Source organism: Oncorhynchus nerka, unplaced genomic scaffold, assembly GCF_034236695.1.
Source record: "Oncorhynchus nerka isolate Pitt River unplaced genomic scaffold, Oner_Uvic_2.0 unplaced_scaffold_858, whole genome shotgun sequence".
Taxonomy (NCBI): domain Eukaryota; kingdom Metazoa; phylum Chordata; class Actinopteri; order Salmoniformes; family Salmonidae; genus Oncorhynchus; species Oncorhynchus nerka.
Window position 1 is genome coordinate 142,400 of NW_027040421.1, and position 19,521 is coordinate 161,920.

The window sequence follows — 19,521 nt, forward strand, 5'->3', positions numbered from 1 at the left end:
ATTGGCCAGAAGAGATTAACCAGAAGAGATTGGCCAGAAGAGATTAACCAGAAGAGATTAACCAGAAGAGATTGGCCAGAAGAGATTGGCCAGAAGAGATTAACCAGAAGAGATTAACCAGAAGAGATTGGCCAGAAGAGATTGGCCAGAAGAGATTGGCCAGAAGAGATTGGCCAGAAGAGATTGAGCAGAAGAGATTAACCAGAAGAGATTGGCCAGAAGAGATTGGCCAGAAGAGATTAACCAGAAGAGATTAACCAGAAGAGATTGGCCAGAAGAGATTGGCCAGAAGAGATTGGCCAGAAGAGATTGGCCAGAAGAGATTAACCAGAAGAGATTGGCCAGAAGAGATTGGCCAGAAGAGATTGAGCAGAAGAGATTAACCAGAAGAGATTGGCCAGAAGAGATTGGCCAGAAGAGATTAACCAGAAGAGATTAACCAGAAGAGATTGGCCAGAAGAGATTGGCCAGAAGAGATTGGCCAGAAGAGATTGGCCAGAAGAGATTGGCCAGAAGAGATTGAGCAGAAGAGATTGAGCAGACCAGATCATCAACTAGATTTAGCTGATTTGTAGACTGCAAATTGATCACAAGAATCCCAAACAGATATGGGGTTTGACTAAAACATAATCATTTCAAACCTTGCTTATACTTGAACATGATCATGTCGTGTCTCTCTAATTATGCGTAAGAATACTTGACTTGAGAACAGATTTCTTGAATGAAAATCACTTGAAAATAGCTGATTTCCTGGTGTTCAAAATTTCACACACCAAAAAATCAGTTAAAAACCCACCTGCAAGCCAAATAAAACCACCAGCGAGCCAAATAAAACCACCAGCGAGCCAATTAAAACCACCCATGGGCCAATTAAAACCACCCATGGGCCAATTAAAACCAGCGAGCCAATTAAAACCAGCGAGCCAATTAAAACCACCCATTGGCCAATTAAAACCACCCATGGGCCAATTAAAACCACCCATGGGCCAATTAAAACCACCCATGGGCCGCCAGTTGGGGAACCCTGCTGTATTGGTTTATGTTCGGAAGGCAGAGTGCTAGAACCAAACCTGGGTTCAAATACCATTGGAAATAATTTCAAATACTTTATCTGTGCTTGATTGAGTTTCCCCGGATGAGTTTGCCTTGTCCAATAGAATAGTCCCAAAATGGCAAACACCACCCATTAAGAACTCCAAGCACATCAGAGCAACAGCTGAAACTATTTGCTATATTCTCTGTAGTAGTATGAGAATGCAGGTCTAGCTATAACCCTCAGTCTGTTGGCTGGCTGAGTGTCTACTAAAGGATGAATGCAGGTCTAGCTATAACCCTCAGTCTGTTGGCTGGCTGAGTGTCTACTAAAGGATGAATGCAGGTCTAGCTATAACCCTCAGTCTGTTGGCTGGCTGAGTGTCTACTAAAGGATGAATGCAGGTCTAGCTATAACCCTCAGTCTGTTGGCTGGCTGAGTGTCTACTAAAGGATGAATGCAGGTCTAGCTATAACCCCTCAGTCTGTTGGCTGGCTGAGTGTCTACTAAAGGATGAATGCAGGTCTCAGCTATAACCCCAGTCTGTTGGCTGGCTGAGTGTCTACTAAAGGATGAATGCAGGTCTAGCTATAACCCTCAGTCTGTTGGCTGGCTGAGTGTCTACTAAAGGATGAATGCAGGTCTAGCTATAACCCTCAGTCTGTAGGCTGGCTGAGTGTCTACTAGAGGATGAATGCAGGTCTAGCTATAACCCTCAGTCTGTTGGCTGGCTGAGTGTCTACTAAAGGATGAATGCAGGTCTAGCTATAACCCTCAGTCTGTTGGCTGGCTGAGTGTCTACTAAAGGATGAATGCAGGTCTAGCTACAACCCTCAGTCTGTTGGCTGGCTGAGTGTCTACTAAAGGATGAATGCAGGTCTAGCTATAACCCTCAGTCTGTTGGTTGGCTGAGTGTCTACTAAAGGATGAATGCAGGTCTAGCTATAACCCTCAGTCTGTTGGCTGGCTGAGTGTCTACTAAAGGATGAATGCAGGTCTAGCTATAACCCTCAGTCTGTTGGCTGGCTGAGTGTCTACTAAAGGATGAATGCAGGTCTAGCTATAACCCTCAGTCTGTTGGCTGGCTGAGTGTCTACTAAAGGATGAATGCAGGTCTAGCTATAACCCTCAGTCTGTTGGCTGGCTGAGTGTCTACTAGAGGATGAATGCAGGTCTAGCTATAACCCTCAGTCTGTTGGCTGGCTGAGTGTCTACTAAAGGATGAATGCAGGTCTAGCTATAACCCTCAGTCTGTTGGCTGGCTGAGTGTCTACTAAAGGATGAATGCAGGTCTAGCTATAACCCTCAGTCTGTTGGCTGGCTGAGTGTCTACTAAAGGATGAATGCAGGTCTAGCTATAACCCTCAGTCTGTTGGCTGGCTGAGTGTCTACTAAAGGATGAATGCAGGTCTAGCTATAACCCTCAGTCTGTTGGCTGGCTGAGTGTCTACTAAAGGATGAATGCAGGTCTAGCTATAACCCTCAGTCTGTTGGCTGGCTGAGTGTCTACTAAAGGATGAATGCAGGTCTAGCTATAACCCTCAGTCTGTTGGCTGGCTGAGTGTCTGGCTGGCTGAAAGGATGAATGCAGGTCTAGCTATAACCCTCAGTCTGTTGGCTGGCTGAGTGTCTACTAAAGGATGAATGCAGGTCTAGCTATAACCCTCAGTCTGTTGGCTGGCTGAGTGTCTACTAAAGGATGAATGCAGGTCTAGCTATAACCCTCAGTCTGTTGGCTGGCTGAGTGTCTACTAAAGGATGAATGCAGGTCTAGCTATAACCCTCAGTCTGTTGGCTGGCTGAGTGTCTACTAAAGGATGAATGCAGGTCTAGCTATAACCCTCAGTCTGTTGGCTGGCTGAGTGTCTACTAAAGGATGAATGCAGGTCTAGCTATAACCCTCAGTCTGTTGGCTGGCTGAGTGTCTACTAAAGGATGAATGCAGGTCTAGCTATAACCCTCAGTCTGTTGGCTGGCTGAGTGTCTACTAAAGGATGAATGCAGGTCTAGCTATAACCCTCAGTCTGTTGGCTGGCTGAGTGTCTACTAAAGGATGAATGCAGGTCTAGCTATAACCCTCAGTCTGTTGGCTGGCTGAGTGTCTACTAAAGGATGAATGCAGGTCTAGCTATAACCCTCAGTCTGTTGGCTGGCTGAGTGTCTACTAAAGGATGAATGCAGGTCTAGCTATAACCCTCAGTCTGTTGGCTGGCTGAGTGTCTACTAAAGGATGAATGCAGGTCTAGCTATAACCCTCAGTCTGTTGGCTGGCTGAGTGTCTACTAAAGGATGAATGCAGGTCTAGCTATAACCCTCAGTCTGTTGGCTGGCTGAGTGTCTACTAAAGGATGAATGCAGGTCTAGCTATAACCCTCAGTCTGTTGGCTGGCTGAGTGTCTACTAAAGGATGAATGCAGGTCTAGCTATAACCTCAGTCTGTTGGCTGGCTGAGTGTCTACTAAAGGATGAATGCAGGTCTAGCTATAACCCTCAGTCTGTTGGCTGGCTGAGTGTCTACTAAAGGATGAATGCAGGTCTAGCTATAACCCTCAGTCTGTTGGCTGGCTGAGTGTCTACTAAAGGATGAATGCAGGTCTAGCTATAACCCTCAGTCTGTTGGCTGGCTGAGTGTCTACTAAAGGATGAATGCAGGTCTAGCTATAACCCTCAGTCTGTTGGCTGGCTGAGTGTCTACTAAAGGATGAATGCAGGTCTAGCTATAACCCTCAGTCTGTTGGCTGGCTGAGTGTCTACTAAAGGATGAATGCAGGTCTAGCTATAACCCTCAGTCTGTTGGCTGGCTGAGTGTCTACTAAAGGATGAATGCAGGTCTAGCTATAACCCTCAGTCTGTTGGCTGGCTGAGTGTCTACTAAAGGATGAATGCAGGTCTAGCTATAACCCTCAGTCTGTTGGCTGTTGGCTGGCTGAGTGTCTACTAAAGGATGAATGCAGGTCTAGCTATAACCCTCAGTCTGTTGGCTGGCTGAGTGTCTACTAAAGGATGAATGCAGGTCTAGCTATAACCCTCAGTCTGTTGGCTGGCTGAGTGTCTACTAAAGGATGAATGCAGGTCTAGCTATAACCCTCAGTCTGTTGGCTGGCTGAGTGTCTACTAAAGGATGAATGCAGGTCTAGCTATAACCCTCAGTCTGTTGGCTGGCTGAGTGTCTACTAAAGGATGAATGCAGGTCTAGCTATAACCCTCAGTCTGTTGGCTGGCTGAGTGTCTACTAAAGGATGAATGCAGGTCTAGCTATAACCCTCAGTCTGTTGGCTGGCTGAGTGTCTACTAAAGGATGAATGCAGGTCTAGCTATAACCCTCAGTCTGTTGGCTGGCTGAGTGTCTACTAAAGGATGAATGCAGGTCTCAGTCTGTTGGCTGGCTGGAGTGCTATAACCCTCAGTCTGTTGGCTGGCTGAGTGTCTACTAAAGGATGAATGCAGGTCTAGCTATAACCCTCAGTCTGTTGGCTGGCTGAGTGTCTACTAAAGGATGAATGCAGGTCTAGCTATAACCCTCAGTCTGTTGGCTGGCTGAGTGTCTACTAAAGGATGAATGCAGGTCTCAGCTGAGTGTCTATAACCCTCAGTCTGTTGGCTGGCTGAGTGTCTACTAAAGGATGAATGCAGGTCTAGCTATAACCCTCAGTCTGTTGGCTGGCTGAGTGTCTACTAAAGGATGAATGCAGGTCTAGCTATAACCCTCAGTCTGTTGGCTGGCTGAGTGTCTACTAAAGGATGAATGCAGGTCTAGCTATAACCCTCAGTCTGTTGGCTGGCTGAGTGTCTACTAAAGGATGAATGCTATAACCCTCAGTCTGTTGGCTGGCTGAGTGTCTACTAAAGGATGAATGCAGGTCTAGCTATAACCTCAGTCTGTTGGCTGGCTGAGTGTCTACTAAAGGATGAATAACCCTCAGGTCTAGCTATGAAACCCTCAGTCTGTTGGCTGGCTGAGTGTCTACTAAAGGATGAATGCAGGTCTAGCTATAACCCTCAGTCTGTTGGCTGGCTGAGTGTCTACTAAAGGATGAATGCAGGTCTAGCTATAACCCTCAGTCTGTTGGCTGGCTGAGTGTCTACTAAAGGATGAATGCAGGTCTAGCTATAACCCTCAGTCTGTTGGCTGGCTGAGTGTCTACTAAAGGATGAATGCAGGTCTAGCTATAACCCTCAGTCTGTTGGCTGGCTGAGTGTCTACTAAAGGATGAATGCAGGTCTAGCTATAACCCTCAGTCTGTTGGCTGGCTGAGTGTCTACTAAAGGATGAATGCAGGTCTAGCTATAACCCTCAGTCTGTTGGCTGGCTGAGTGTCTACTAAAGGATGAATGCAGGTCTAGCTATAACCCTCAGTCTGTTGGCTGGCTGAGTGTCTACTAAAGGATGAATGCAGGTCTAGCTATAACCCTCAGTCTGTTGGCTGGCTGAGTGTCTACTAAAGGATGAATGCAGGTCTAGCTATAACCCTCAGTCTGTTGGCTGGCTGAGTGTCTACTAAAGGATGAATGCAGGTCTAGCTATAACCCTCAGTCTGTTGGCTGGCTGAGTGTCTACTAAAGGATGAATGCAGGTCTAGCTATAACCCTCAGTCTGTTGGCTGGCTGAGTGTCTACTAAAGGATGAATGCAGGTCTAGCTATAACCCTCAGTCTGTTGGCTGGCTGAGTGTCTACTAAAGGATGAATGCAGGTCTAGCTATAACCCTCAGTCTGTTGGCTGGCTGAGTGTCTACTAGAGGATGAATGCAGGTCTAGCTATAACCCTCAGTCTGTTGGCTGGCTGAGTGTCTACTAAAGGATGAATGCAGGTCTAGCTATAACCCTCAGTCTGTTGGCTGGCTGAGTGTCTACTAAAGGATGAATGCAGGTCTAGCTATAACCCTCAGTCTGTTGGCTGGCTGAGTGTCTACTAAAGGATGAATGCAGGTCTAGCTATAACCCTCAGTCTGTTGGCTGGCTGAGTGTCTACTAAAGGATGAATGCAGGTCTAGCTATAACCCTCAGTCTGTTGGCTGTGCTGAGTGTCTACTAAAGGATGAATGCAGGTCTAGCTATAACCCTCAGTCTGTTGGCTGGCTGAGTGTCTACTAGAGGATGAATGCAGGTATAGCTATAACCCTCAGTCTGTTGGCTGGCTGAGTGTCTACTAAAGGATGAATGCAGGTCTAGCTATAACCCTCAGTCTGTTGGCTGGCTGAGTGTCTACTAAAGGATGAATGCAGGTCTAGCTATAACCCTCAGTCTGTTGGCTGGCTGAGTGTCTACTAAAGGATGAATGCAGGTCTAGCTATAACCCTCAGTCTGTTGGCTGGCTGAGTGTCTACTAAAGGATGAATGCAGGTCTAGCTATAACCCTCAGTCTGTTGGCTGGCTGAGTGTCTACTAAAGGATGAATGCAGGTCTAGCTATAACCCTCAGTCTGTTGGCTGGCTGAGTGTCTACTAAAGGATGAATGCAGGTCTAGCTATAACCCTCAGTCTGTTGGCTGGCTGAGTGTCTACTAAAGGATGAATGCAGGTCTAGCTATAACCCTCAGTCTGTTGGCTGGCTGAGTGTCTACTAAAGGATGAATGCAGGTCTAGCTATAACCCTCAGTCTGTTGGCTGGCTGAGTGTCTATAACCCTAAAGGATGAATGCAGGTCTAGCTATAACCCTCAGTCTGTTGGCTGGCTGAGTGTCTACTAAAGGATGAATGCAGGTCTAGCTATAACCCTCAGTCTGTTGGCTGGCTGAGTGTCTACTAAAGGATGAATGCAGGTCTAGCTATAACCCTCAGTCTGTTGGCTGGCTGAGTGTCTACTAAAGGATGAATGCAGGTCTAGCTATAACCCTCAGTCTGTTGGCTGGCTGAGTGTCTACTAAAGGATGAATGCAGGTCTAGCTATAACCCTCAGTCTGTTGGCTGGCTGAGTGTCTACTAAAGGATGAATGCAGGTCTAGCTATAACCCCTCAGTCTGTTGGCTGGCTGAGTGTCTACTAAAGGATGAATGCAGGTCTAGCTATAACCCTCAGTCTGTTGGCTGGCTGAGTGTCTACTAAAGGATGAATGCAGGTCTAGCTATAACCCTCAGTCTGTTGGCTGGCTGAGTGTCTACTAAAGGATGAATGCAGGTCTAGCTATAACCCTCAGTCTGTTGGCTGGCTGAGTGTCTACTAAAGGATGAATGCAGGTCTAGCTATAACCCTCAGTCTGTTGGCTGGCTGAGTGTCTACTAAAGGATGAATGCAGGGTCTAGCTATAACCCTCAGTCTGTTGGCTGGCTGAGTGTCTACTAAAGGATGAATGCAGGTCTAGCTATAACCCTCAGTCTGTTGGCTGGCTGAGTGTCTACTAAAGGATGAATGCAGGTCTAGCTATAACCCTCAGTCTGTTGGCTGGCTGAGTGTCTACTAAAGGATGAATGCAGGTCTAGCTATAACCCTCAGTCTGTTGGCTGGCTGAGTGTCTACTAAAGGATGAATGCAGGTCTAGCTATAACCCTCAGTCTGTTGGCTGGCTGAGTGTCTACTAAAGGATGAATGCAGGTCTAGCTATAACCCTCAGTCTGTTGGCTGGCTGAGTGTCTACTAAAGGATGAATGCAGGTCTAGCTATAACCCTCAGTCTGTTGGCTGGCTGAGTGTCTACTAAAGGATGAATGCAGGTCTAGCTATAACCCTCAGTCTGTTGGCTGGCTGAGTGTCTACTAAAGGATGAATGCAGGTCTAGCTATAACCCTCAGTCTGTTGGCTGGCTGAGTGTCTACTAAAGGATGAATGCAGGTCTAGCTATAACCCTCAGTCTGTTGGCTGGCTGAGTGTCTACTAGAGGATGAATGCAGGTCTAGCTAACCCTCAGTCTGTTGGCTCTAGTGTCTACTAAAGGATGAATGCAGGTCTAGCTATAACCCTCAGTCTGTTGGCTGGCTGAGTGTCTACTAAAGGATGAATGCAGGTCTAGCTATAACCCTCAGTCTGTTGGCTGGCTGAGTGTCTACTAAAGGATGAATGCAGGTCTAGCTATAACCCTCAGTCTGTTGGCTGGCTGAGTGTCTACTAAAGGATGAATGCAGGTCTAGCTATAACCCTCAGTCTGTTGGCTGGCTGAGTGTCTACTAAAGGATGAATGCAGGTCTAGCTATAACCCTCAGTCCTGGCAGTGTCTCTGATGAATGCAGGTCTAGCTATAACCCTCAGTCTGTTGGCTGGCTGAGTGTCTACTCAAGTGGATGAATGCAGGTCTAGCTATAACCCTCAGTCTGTTGGCTGGCTGAGTGTCTACTAAAGGATGAATGCAGGTCTAGCTATAACCCTCAGTCTGTTGGCTGGCTGAGTGTCTACTAAAGGATGAATGCAGGTCTAGCTATAACCCTCAGTCTGTTGGCTGGCTGAGTGTCTACTAAAGGATGAATGCAGGTCTAGCTATAACCCTCAGTCTGTTGGCTGGCTGAGTGTCTACTAAAGGATGAATGCAGGTCTAGCTATAACCCTCAGTCTGTTGGCTGGCTGAGTGTCTACTAAAGGATGAATGCAGGTCTAGCTATAACCCTCAGTCTGTTGGCTGGCTGAGTGTCTACTAAAGGATGAATGCAGGTCTAGCTATAACCCTCAGTCTGTTGGCTGGCTGAGTGTCTACTAAAGGATGAATGCAGGTCTAGCTATAACCCTCAGTCTGTTGGCTGGCTGAGTGTCTACTAAAGGATGAATGCAGGTCTAGCTATAACCCTCAGTCTGTTGGCTGGCTGAGTGTCTACTAAAGGATGAATGCAGGTCTAGCTATAACCCTCAGTCTGTTGGCTGGCTGAGTGTCTACTAAAGGATGAATGCAGGTCTAGCTATAACCCTCAGTCTGTTGGCTGGCTGAGTGTCTACTAAAGGATGAATGCAGGTCTAGCTATAACCCTCAGTCTGTTGGCTGGCTGAGTGTCTACTAAAGGATGAATGCAGGTCTAGCTATAACCCTCAGTCTGTTGGCTGGCTGAGTGTCTACTAAAGGATGAATGCAGGTCTAGCTATAACCCTCAGTCTGTTGGCTGGCTGAGTGTCTACTAAAGGATGAATGCAGGTCTAGCTATAACCCTCAGTCTGTTGGCTGGCTGAGTGTCTACTAGAGGATGAATGCAGGTCTAGCTATAACCCTCAGTCTGTTGGCTGGCTGAGTGTCTACTAAAGGATGAATGCAGGTCTAGCTATAACCCTCAGTCTGTTGGCTGGCTGAGTGTCTACTAGAGGATGAATGCAGGTCTAGCTATAACCCTCAGTCTGTTGGCTGGCTGAGTGTCTACTAAAGGATGAATGCAGGTCTAGCTATAACCCTCAGTCTGTTGGCTGGCCCTCAGGATGAATGCAGGTCTAGCTATAACCCTCAGTCTGTTGGCTGGCTGAGTGTCTACTAAAGGATGAATGCAGGTCTAGCTATAACCCTCAGTCTGTTGGCTGGCTGAGTGTCTACTAAAGGATGAATGCAGGTCTAGCTATAACCCTCAGTCTGTTGGCTGGCTGAGTGTCTACTAAAGGATGAATGCAGGTCTAGCTATAACCCTCAGTCTGTTGGCTGGCTGAGTGTCTACTAAAGGATGAATGCAGGTCTAGCTATAACCCTCAGTCTGTTGGCTGGCTGAGTGTCTACTAAAGGATGAATGCAGGTCTAGCTATAACCCTCAGTCTGTTGGCTGGCTGAGTGTCTACTAAAGGATGAATGCAGGTCTAGCTATAACCCTCAGTCTGTTGGCTGGCTGAGTGTCTACTAAAGGATGAATGCAGGTCTAGCTATAACCCTCAGTCTGTTGGCTGGCTGAGTGTCTACTAAAGGATGAATGCAGGTCTAGCTATAACCCTCAGTCTGTTGGCTGGCTGAGTGTCTACTAAAGGATGAATGCAGGTCTAGCTATAACCCTCAGTCTGTTGGCTGGCTGAGTGTCTACTAAAGGATGAATGCAGGTCTAGCTATAACCCTCAGTCTGTTGGCTGGCTGAGTGTCTACTAAAGGATGAATGCAGGTCTAGCTATAACCCTCAGTCTGTAGGCTGGCTGAGTGTCTACTAGAGGATGAATGCAGGTCTAGCTATAACCCTCAGTCTGTTGGCTGGCTGAGTGTCTACTAAAGGATGAATGCAGGTCTAGCTATAACCCTCAGTCTGTTGGCTGGCTGAGTGTCTGATAAAGGATGAATGCAGGTCTAGCTATAACCCTCAGTCTGTTGGCTGGCTGAGTGTCTACTAGAGGATGAATGCAGGTCTAGCTATAACCCTCAGTCTGTTGGCTGGCTGAGTGTCTACTAAAGGATGAATGCAGGTCTAGCTATAACCCTCAGTCTGTTGGCTGGCTGAGTGTCTGCTAAAGGATGTGTAACTGAAGACTTGGTGGACTGTGTATTCTTTAGGTCTTACTTTATGTGTTCGCTCCCGCTGGTAAGGTCACAGGTGACAAGACACGAGGATCACGGTGGAGGAGGTTTTAATGAGGCTGAACAGCACTGATATCATTAGCTACTATGACTTCACAGCCTTTCATACAATATCTATGTGAGGTATCTTGTGTTCCTGTGTTTTAAAAAGCTCTCAGTTTGGTATCTTGTCTCTCTCTGTGTGTGTGTGTGTGTGTGTGTGTGTGTGTGTGTGTGTGTGTGTGTGTGTGTGTGTGTGTGTGTGTGTGTGTGTGTGTGTGTGTTTATAAAGCTCCTGAACTGTAACATGTTAGACTGTGGTGTCTGCATCACCAACCACAGCTTTGGATAATTCACAGTTTGTGTTATCTGTCTGTTTCCCTAACTGATGGGACCTTGTCCCTGGCGCACTTGGCTCCAGCTCGGGGTTCAGTTTGTCAGGGTCGTCCTAGTTCAGTGTGTGTGTCAGGGTGGTCCTAGTTCAGTATGTGTGTCAGGGTTCAGTTTGTCAGGGTGGTCCTAGTTCAGTATGTGTGTCAGGGTTCAGTTTGTCAGGGTCGTCCTAGTTCAGTATGTGTGTCAGGGTTCAGTTTGTCAGGTCGTCCTAGTTCAGTATGTGTGTCAGGGTTCAGTTTGTCAGGGTCGTCCTAGTTCAGTATGTGTGTCAGGGTTCAGTTTGTCAGGGTCGTCCTAGTTCAGTATGTGTGTCAGGGTTCAGTTTGTCAGGGTGGTCCTAGTTCAGTATGTGTGTCAGGGTTCAGTTTGTCAGGGTGGTCCTAGTTCAGTATGTGTGTCAGGGTTCAGTTTGTCAGGGTCGTCCTAGTTCAGTATGTGTGTCAGGGTTCAGTTTGTCAGGGTCGTCCTAGTTCAGTATGTGTGTCAGGGTTCAGTTTGTCAGGGTCGTCCTAGTTCAGTATGTGTGTCAGGGTTCAGTTTGTCAGGGTCGTCCTAGTTCAGTATGTGTGTCAGGGTTCAGTTTGTCAGGGTGGTCCTAGTTCAGTATGTGTGTCAGGGTTCAGTTTGTCAGGGTCGTCCTAGTTCAGTATGTGTGTCAGGGTTCAGTTTGTCAGGGTGGTCCTAGTTCAGTATGTGTGTCAGGGTTCAGTTTGTCAGGGTCGTCCTAGTTCAGTATGTGTGTCAGGGTTCAGTTTGTCAGGGTCGTCCTAGTTCAGTATGTGTGTCAGGGTTCAGTTTGTCAGGTCGTCCTAGTTCAGTATGTGTGTCAGGGTTCAGTTTGTCAGGGTCGTCCTAGTTCAGTATGTGTGTCAGGGGTTCAGTTTGTCAGGGTGGTCCTAGTTCAGTATGTGTGTCAGGGTTCAGTTTGTCAGGGTCGTCCTAGTTCAGTATGTGTGTCAGGGTTCAGTTTGTCAGGGTGGTCCTAGTTCAGTATGTGTGTCAGGGTTCAGTTTGTCAGGGTCGTCCTAGTTCAGTATGTGTGTCAGGGTTCAGTTTGTCAGGGTGGTCCTAGTTCAGTATGTGTGTCAGGGTTCAGTTTGTCAGGGTCGTCCTAGTTCAGTATGTGTGTCAGGGTTCAGTTTGTCAGGGTCGTCCTAGTTCAGTATGTGTGTCAGGGTTCAGTTTGTCAGGGTCGTCCTAGTTCAGTATGTGTGTCAGGGTTCAGTTTGTCAGGGTCGTCCTAGTTCAGTATGTGTGTCAGGGTTCAGTTTGTCAGGGTCGTCCTAGTTCAGTATGTGTGTCAGGGTTCAGTTTGTCAGGTCGTCCTAGTTCAGTATGTGTGTCAGGGTTCAGTTTGTCAGGTGGTCCTAGTTCAGTATGTGTGTCAGGGTTCAGTTTGTCAGGGTCGTCCTAGTTCAGTATGTGTGTCAGGGTTCAGTTTGTCAGGGTCGTCCTAGTTCAGTATGTGTGTCAGGGTTCAGTTTGTCAGGGTCGTCCTAGTTCAGTATGTGTGTCAGGGTTCAGTTTGTCAGGGTCGTCCTAGTTCAGTATGTGTGTCAGGTTCAGTTTGTCAGGGTCGTCCTAGTTCAGTATGTGTGTCAGGGTTCAGTTTGTCAGGTCGTCCTAGTTCAGTATGTGTGTCAGGGTTCAGTTTGTCAGGGTCAGTCCTAGTTCAGTATGTGTGTCAGGGTTCAGTTTGTCAGGTCGTCCTAGTTCAGTATGTGTGTCAGGGTTCAGTTTGTCAGGGTCGTCCTAGTTCAGTATGTGTGTCAGGGTTCAGTTTGTCAGGGTCGTCCTAGTTCAGTATGTGTGTCAGGGTTCAGTAGGTAAGCTATTCTGGGGGAGCTCTCCTTCTAGCTCTCTCTCTCTCTCTTCTTCTCTCTCTACATAACTTTATCTCTCTCTCTTCTTCTCTCTCCCTGACTACCTTTATCTCTCTCTCTTCTTCTCTCTCTACATAACTTTCTCTCTCTTCTTCTCTCTCTACATAACTTTATCTCTCTCTTCTTCTCTCTACATAACTTTATCTCACTCTCTTCTTCTCTCTACATAACTTTATCTCTCTCTCTTCTCTCTCTACATAACTTTATCTCTCTCTCTTCTCTCTCTACATAACTTTATCTCACTCTCTTCTTCTCTCTACATAACTTTATCTCACTCTTCTTCTCTCTACATAACTTTATCTCACCCTCTTCTTCTCTCTGCATAACTTTATCTCACTCTCTTCTTCTCTCTCCACATAACTTTATCTCACTCTCTCTTCTCTCTCCCTGACTACCTTCATCTCTACTCCCTGCTTCTCTCTGTCTCTCTACATACGTACCTTTATCTCTCTCTCTCTTCACTCACTCTCATGAAATACCATGTGTTGGTGTATCTCTGCACCCCCTCCCTCCCTCCCTCCCTCTTCTTACCATAGTAAGGCTGTGTATAACGGGGCTAAGCAGGAAGACCATGTGTTGGTGTATCTCTGCACCCCTCCCCCTCCCTCTTCTTACCATAGTAAGGCTGTGTATAACGGGGCTAAGCAGGAAGACCATGTGTTGGTGTATATCTGCACCCCTCCCCCTCCCTCTTCTTACCATAGTAAGGCTGCGTATAACGGGGCTAAGCAGGAAGACCATGTGTTGGTGTGTATCTGCACCCTCCCTCCCTCCCTCTTCTTACCATAGTAAGGCTGTGTATAACGGGGCTAAGCAGGAAGACCATGTGTTGGTGTATCTCTGCACCCCTCCCCCTCTTCTTACCATAGTAAGGCTGTGTATAACGGGGCTAAGCAGGAAGACCATGTGTTGGTGTATCTCTGCACCCCTCCCCCCTCTTCTTACCATAGTAAGGCTGTGTATAACGGGGCTAAGCAGGAAGACCATGTGTTGGTGTATCTCTGCACCCCTCCCCCTCTTCTTACCATAGTAAGGCTGTGTATAACGGGGCTAAGCAGGAAGACCATGTGTTGGTGTATCTCTGCACCCTCCCCCTCTTTCTTACCATAGTAAGGCTGTGTATAACGGGGCTAAGCAGGAAGACCATGTGTTGGTGTATCTCTGCACCCCTCCCTCCCTCCCTCTTCTTACCATAGTAAGGCTGCGTATAACGGGGCTAAGCAGGAAGACCATGTGTTGGTGTATCTCTGCACCCCTCTCCACCAGCACGTAGAACACCTCTAGGAAGCCAAAGGATGTCAAACACAGACCCAGCACCTACAGAGAGGAGACAGGAGTTAGTTTAAACACAGACCCAACACCTACAGAGAGGAAACAGGAGTTAGTTTAAACACAGACCCAGCACCTACAGAGAGGAGACAGGAGTTAGTTTAAACACAGACCCAACACCTACAGAGAGGAGACAGGAGTTAGTTTAAACACAGACCCAACACCTACAGAGAGGAGACAGGAGTTAGTTTAAACACAGACCCAACACCTACAGAGAGGAGACAGGGGTTAGTTTAAACACAGACCCAACACCTACAGAGAGAAGACAGGGGTTAGATGGTAGCAGGATATAGATGTTATGTTCTGTTAGATGGTAGCAGGATATAGACGTAATATGTCAGATGGTAGCAGGATATAGACGTAATATGTCAGATGGTAACAGGATATAGATGTAATATGTCAGATGGTAACAGGATATAGATGTAATGTTCTGTTAGATGGTAGCAGGATATAGATGTAATATGTCAGATGGTAGCAGGATATAGATGTAATATGTCAGATGGTAGCAGGATATAGATGTAATATGTCAGATGGTACCAGGATATAGATGTAATGTTCTGTCAGATGTTACCAGGATATAGATGTAATGTTCTGTCAGATGGTACCAGGATATAGATGTGATGTTATGTTAGATGGTAGCAGGATATAGATGTGATATGTCAGATGGTAGCAGGATATAGATGTGATGTTCTGTTAGATGGTAGCAGGATATAGATGTGATATGTCAGATGGTAGCAGGATATAGATGTAATGTTCTGTCAGTTGGTAGCAGGATATAGATGTACTGTTCTGTTAGATGGTAGCAGGATATAGATGTAATATGTTAGATGGTAGCAGGATATAGATGTAATGTTCTGTTAGATGGTAGCAGGATATAGATGTAATGTTCTGTCAGATGGTAGCAGGATATAGATGTAATGTTCTGTTAGATGGTAGCAGGATATAGATGTAATGTTCTGTTAGATGGTAGCAGGATATAGACGTAATGTTCTGTTAGATGGTAGCAGGATATAGATGTAATATGTCAGATGGTACCAGAATATAGATGTAATATGTCAGATGGTAGCAGGATATAGATGTAATGTTCTGTCAGATGGTAGCAGGATATAGATGTGATGTTCTGTCAGATGGTAGCAGGATATAGATGTAATGTTCTGTTAGATGGTAGCAGGATATAGATGTAATATGTTAGATGGTAGCAGGATATAGATGTAATGTTCTGTTAGATGGTAGCAGGATATAGATGTAATATGTCAGATGGTAACAGGATATAGATGTAATATGTTAGATGGTAGCAGGATATAGATGTAATGTTCTGTTAGATGGTAGCAGGATATAGATGTAATGTTCTGTCAGATGGTAGCAGGATATAGATGTAATATGTCAGATGGTAGCAGAATATAGATGTAATGTTCTGTTAGATGGTAGCAGGATATAGATGTAATATGTTAGATGGTAACAGGATATAGATGTAATGTTCTGTCAGATGGTAGCAGGATATAGATGTAATGTTCTGTTAGATGGTAGCAGGATATAGATGTAATATTCTGTTAGATGGTAGCAGGATATAGATGTGATGTTCTGTTAGATGGTAGCAGGATATAGATGTAATGTTCTGTCAGTTGTTACTAGGATATAGATTAAATATGTTAGATGGTAACAGGATATAGATGTAATGTTCTGTTAGATGGTAGCAGGATATAGATGTAATGTTCTGTTAGATGGTAGCAGGATATAGATGTAATATGTTAGATGGTAGCAGGATATAGATGTAATATGTCAGATGGTAGCAGGATATAGATGTAATATGTCAGATGGTAACAGGATATATATGTAATATGTCAGATGGTAGCAGGATATAGATGTAATGTTCTGTTAGATGGTAGCAGGATATGGATGTAATGTTCTGTTAGATGGTAGCAGGATATAGATGTAATGTTCTGTTAGATGGTAGCAGGATATAGATGTAATGTTCTGTTAGATGGTAGCAGGATATAGATGTAATATGTCAGATGGTAGCAGGATATAGATGTAATGTTCTGTTAGATGGTAGCAGGATATAGATGTAATGTTCTGTTAGATGGTAGCAGGATATAGATGTAATATGTTAGATGGTAACAGGATATAGATGTAATGTTCTGTCAGATGGTAGCAGGATATAGATGTAATGTTCTGTCAGATGGTAGCAGGATATAGATGTAATATGTCAGATGGTAACAGGATATAGATGTAATGTTCTGTTAGATGGTAGCAGGATATAGATGTAATGTTCTGTTAGATGGTAGCAGGATATAGATGTAATGTTATGTCAGTTGGTAACAGGATATAGATGTAATGTTCTGTTAGATGGTAGCAGGATATAGATGTAATATGTTAGATGGTAGCAGGATATAGATGTAATATGTCAGATGGTAACAGGATATAGATGTAATATGTCAGATGGTAACAGGATATAGATGTAATATGTTAGATGGTAGCAGGATATAGATGTAATATGTCAGATGGTAACAGCATATAGATATAAAATGTCAGATGGTAACAGGATATATATGTAATATGTCAGATGGTAACAGGATATATATGTAATATGTCAGATGGTAGCAGGATATAGATGTAATATGTTAGATGGTAGCAGGATATAGATGTAATGTTCTGTTAGATAGTAGCAGGATATAGATGTAATGTTCTGTCAGATGGTAGCAGGATATAGATGTACTGTTCTGTCAGATGATAGCAGGATATAGATGTAATGTTCTGTCAGATGGTAGCAGGATATAGATGTAATGTTCTGTCAGATGGTAGCAGGATATAGATGTAATATGTCAGATGGTAACAGGATATAGATGTAATGTTATGTTAGATGGTAGCAGGATATAGATGTAATGTTCTGTCAGATGGTAGCAGGATATAGATGTACTGTTCTGTCAGATGGTAACAGGATATAGATGTAATATGTCAGATGGTAACAGGATATAGATGTAATATGTCAGATGGTAGCAGGATATAGATGTAATGTTCTGTTAGATGGTAGCAGGATATGGATGTAATGTTCTGTTAGATGGTAGCAGGATATAGATGTAATGTTCTGTTAGATGGTAGCAGGATATAGATGTAATGTTCTGTCAGATGGTAGCAGGATATAGATGTAATGTTATGTTAGATGGTAGCAGGATATAGATGTAATGTTCTGTTAGATGGTAGCAAGATATAGATGTAATGTTCTGTCAGATGGTAGCAGGATATAGATGTAATATGTCAGATGGTAACAGGATATAGATGTAATGTTATGTTAGATGGTAGCAGGATATAGATGTAATGTTCTGTTAGATGGTAACAGGATATAGATGTAATGTTCTGTTAGATGGTAGCAGGATATAGATGTAATGTTCTGTTAGATGGTAGCAGGATATAGATGTAATGTTCTGTCAGATGGTAGCAGGATATAGATGTAATATGTCAGATGGTAACAGGATATAGATGTAATGTTATGTTAGATGGTAGCAGGATATAGATGTAATGTTCTGTTAGATGGTAGCAGGATATAGATGTAATGTTCTGTTAGATGGTAGCAGGATATAGATGTAATGTTCTGTCAGATGGTAGCAGGATATAGATGTAATGTTATGTTAGATGGTAGCAGGATATAGATGTAATGTTCTGTTAGATGGTAGCAGGATATAGATGTAATGTTCTGTCAGATGGTAGCAGGATATAGATGTAATATGTCAGATGGTAACAGGATATAGATGTAATGTTATGTTAGATGGTAGCAGGATATAGATGTAATGTTCTGTTAGATGGTAGCAGGATATAGATGTAATGTTCTGTCAGATGGTAGCAGGATATAGATGTAATATGTCAGATGGTAACAGGATATAGATGTAATGTTCTGTTAGATGGTAGCAGGATATAGATGTAATATGTTAGATGGTAGCAGGATATAGATGTAATGTTCTGTTAGATGGTAGCAGGATATAGATGTAATATGTCAGATGGTAACAGGATATAGATGTAATGTTCTGTTAGATGGTAGCAGGATATAGATGTAATGTTCTGTTAGATGGTAGCAGGATATAGTTGTAATATGTTAGATGGTAGCAGGATATAGATGTAATGTTCTGTCAGATGGTAGCAGGATATAGATGTAATGTTCTGTCAGATGGTAGCAGGATATAGATGTAATGTTCTGTTAGATGGTAGCAGGATATAGATGTAATGTTATGTCAGTTGGTAACAGGATATAGATGTAATGTTCTGTTAGATGGTAGCAGGATATAGATGTAATATGTTAGATGGTAGCAGGATATAGATGTAATATGTCAGATGGTAACAGGATATAGATGTAATATGTCAGATGGTAACAGGATATAGATGTAATATGTTAGATGGTAGCAGGATATAGATGTAATATGTCAGATGGTAACAGCATATAGATATAATATGTCAGATGGTAACAGGATATATATGTAATATGTCAGATGGTAACAGGATATATATGTAATATGTCAGATGGTAGCAGGATATAGATGTAATATGTTAGATGGTAGCAGGATATAGATGTAATGTTCTGTTAGATAGTAGCAGGATATAGATGTAATGTTCTGTCAGATGGTAGCAGGATATAGATGTAATATGTCAGATGGTAACAGGATATAGATGTAATGTTATGTTAGATGGTAGCAGGATATAGATGTAATGTTCTGTTAGATGGTAGCAGGATATAGATGTAATGTTCTGTCAGATGGTAGCAGGATATAGATGTAATATGTCAGATGGTAACAGGATATAGATGTAATGTTCTGTTAGATGGTAGCAGGATATAGATGTAATATGTTAGATGGTAGCAGGATATAGATGTAATGTTCTGTTAGATGGTAGCAGGATATAGATGTAATATGTCAGATGGTAACAGGATATAGATGTAATGTTCTGTTAGATGGTAGCAGGATATAGATGTAATGTTCTGTTAGATGGTAGCAGGATATAGATGTAATATGTTAGATGGTAGCAGGATATAGCTGTAATGTTCTGTCAGATGGTAGCAGGATATAGATGTAATGTTCTGTCAGATGGTAGCAGGATATAGATGTAATATGTCAGATGGTAACAGGATATGGATGTAATGTTCTGTTAGATGGTAGCAGGATATAGATGTAATGTTCTGTTAGATGGTAGCAGGATATAGATGTAATGTTATGTCAGTTGGTAACAGGATATAGATGTAATGTTCTGTTAGATGGTAGCAGGATATAGATGTAATATGTTAGATGGTAGCAGGATATAGATGTAATATGTCAGATGGTAACAGGATATAGATGTAATATGTCAGATGGTAACAGGATATAGATGTAATATGTTAGATGGTAGCAGGATATAGATGTAATATGTCAGATGGTAACAGCATATAGATATAATATGTCAGATGGTAACAGGATATATATGTAATATGTCAGATGGTAACAGGATATATATGTAATATGTCAGATGGTAGCAGGATATAGATGTAATATGTT

The 19,521-nt window shown here is 43.8% G+C and overlaps 1 protein-coding gene across 1 annotated transcript in view; it reads right to left on the reverse strand.

The window, feature by feature from the left end:
* LOC115126722 (multidrug resistance-associated protein 1-like) overlaps positions 1 to 19,521 on the reverse strand; it is a 125,165-nt gene that overhangs the window by 77,187 nt on the left and 28,457 nt on the right. The window contains exon 3 of the mRNA XM_065016811.1: positions 13,871 to 13,996. Within this exon, the coding sequence (XP_064872883.1) occupies positions 13,871 to 13,996 (126 nt within the window). The remainder of the gene's footprint in view (positions 1 to 13,870; positions 13,997 to 19,521) is intronic.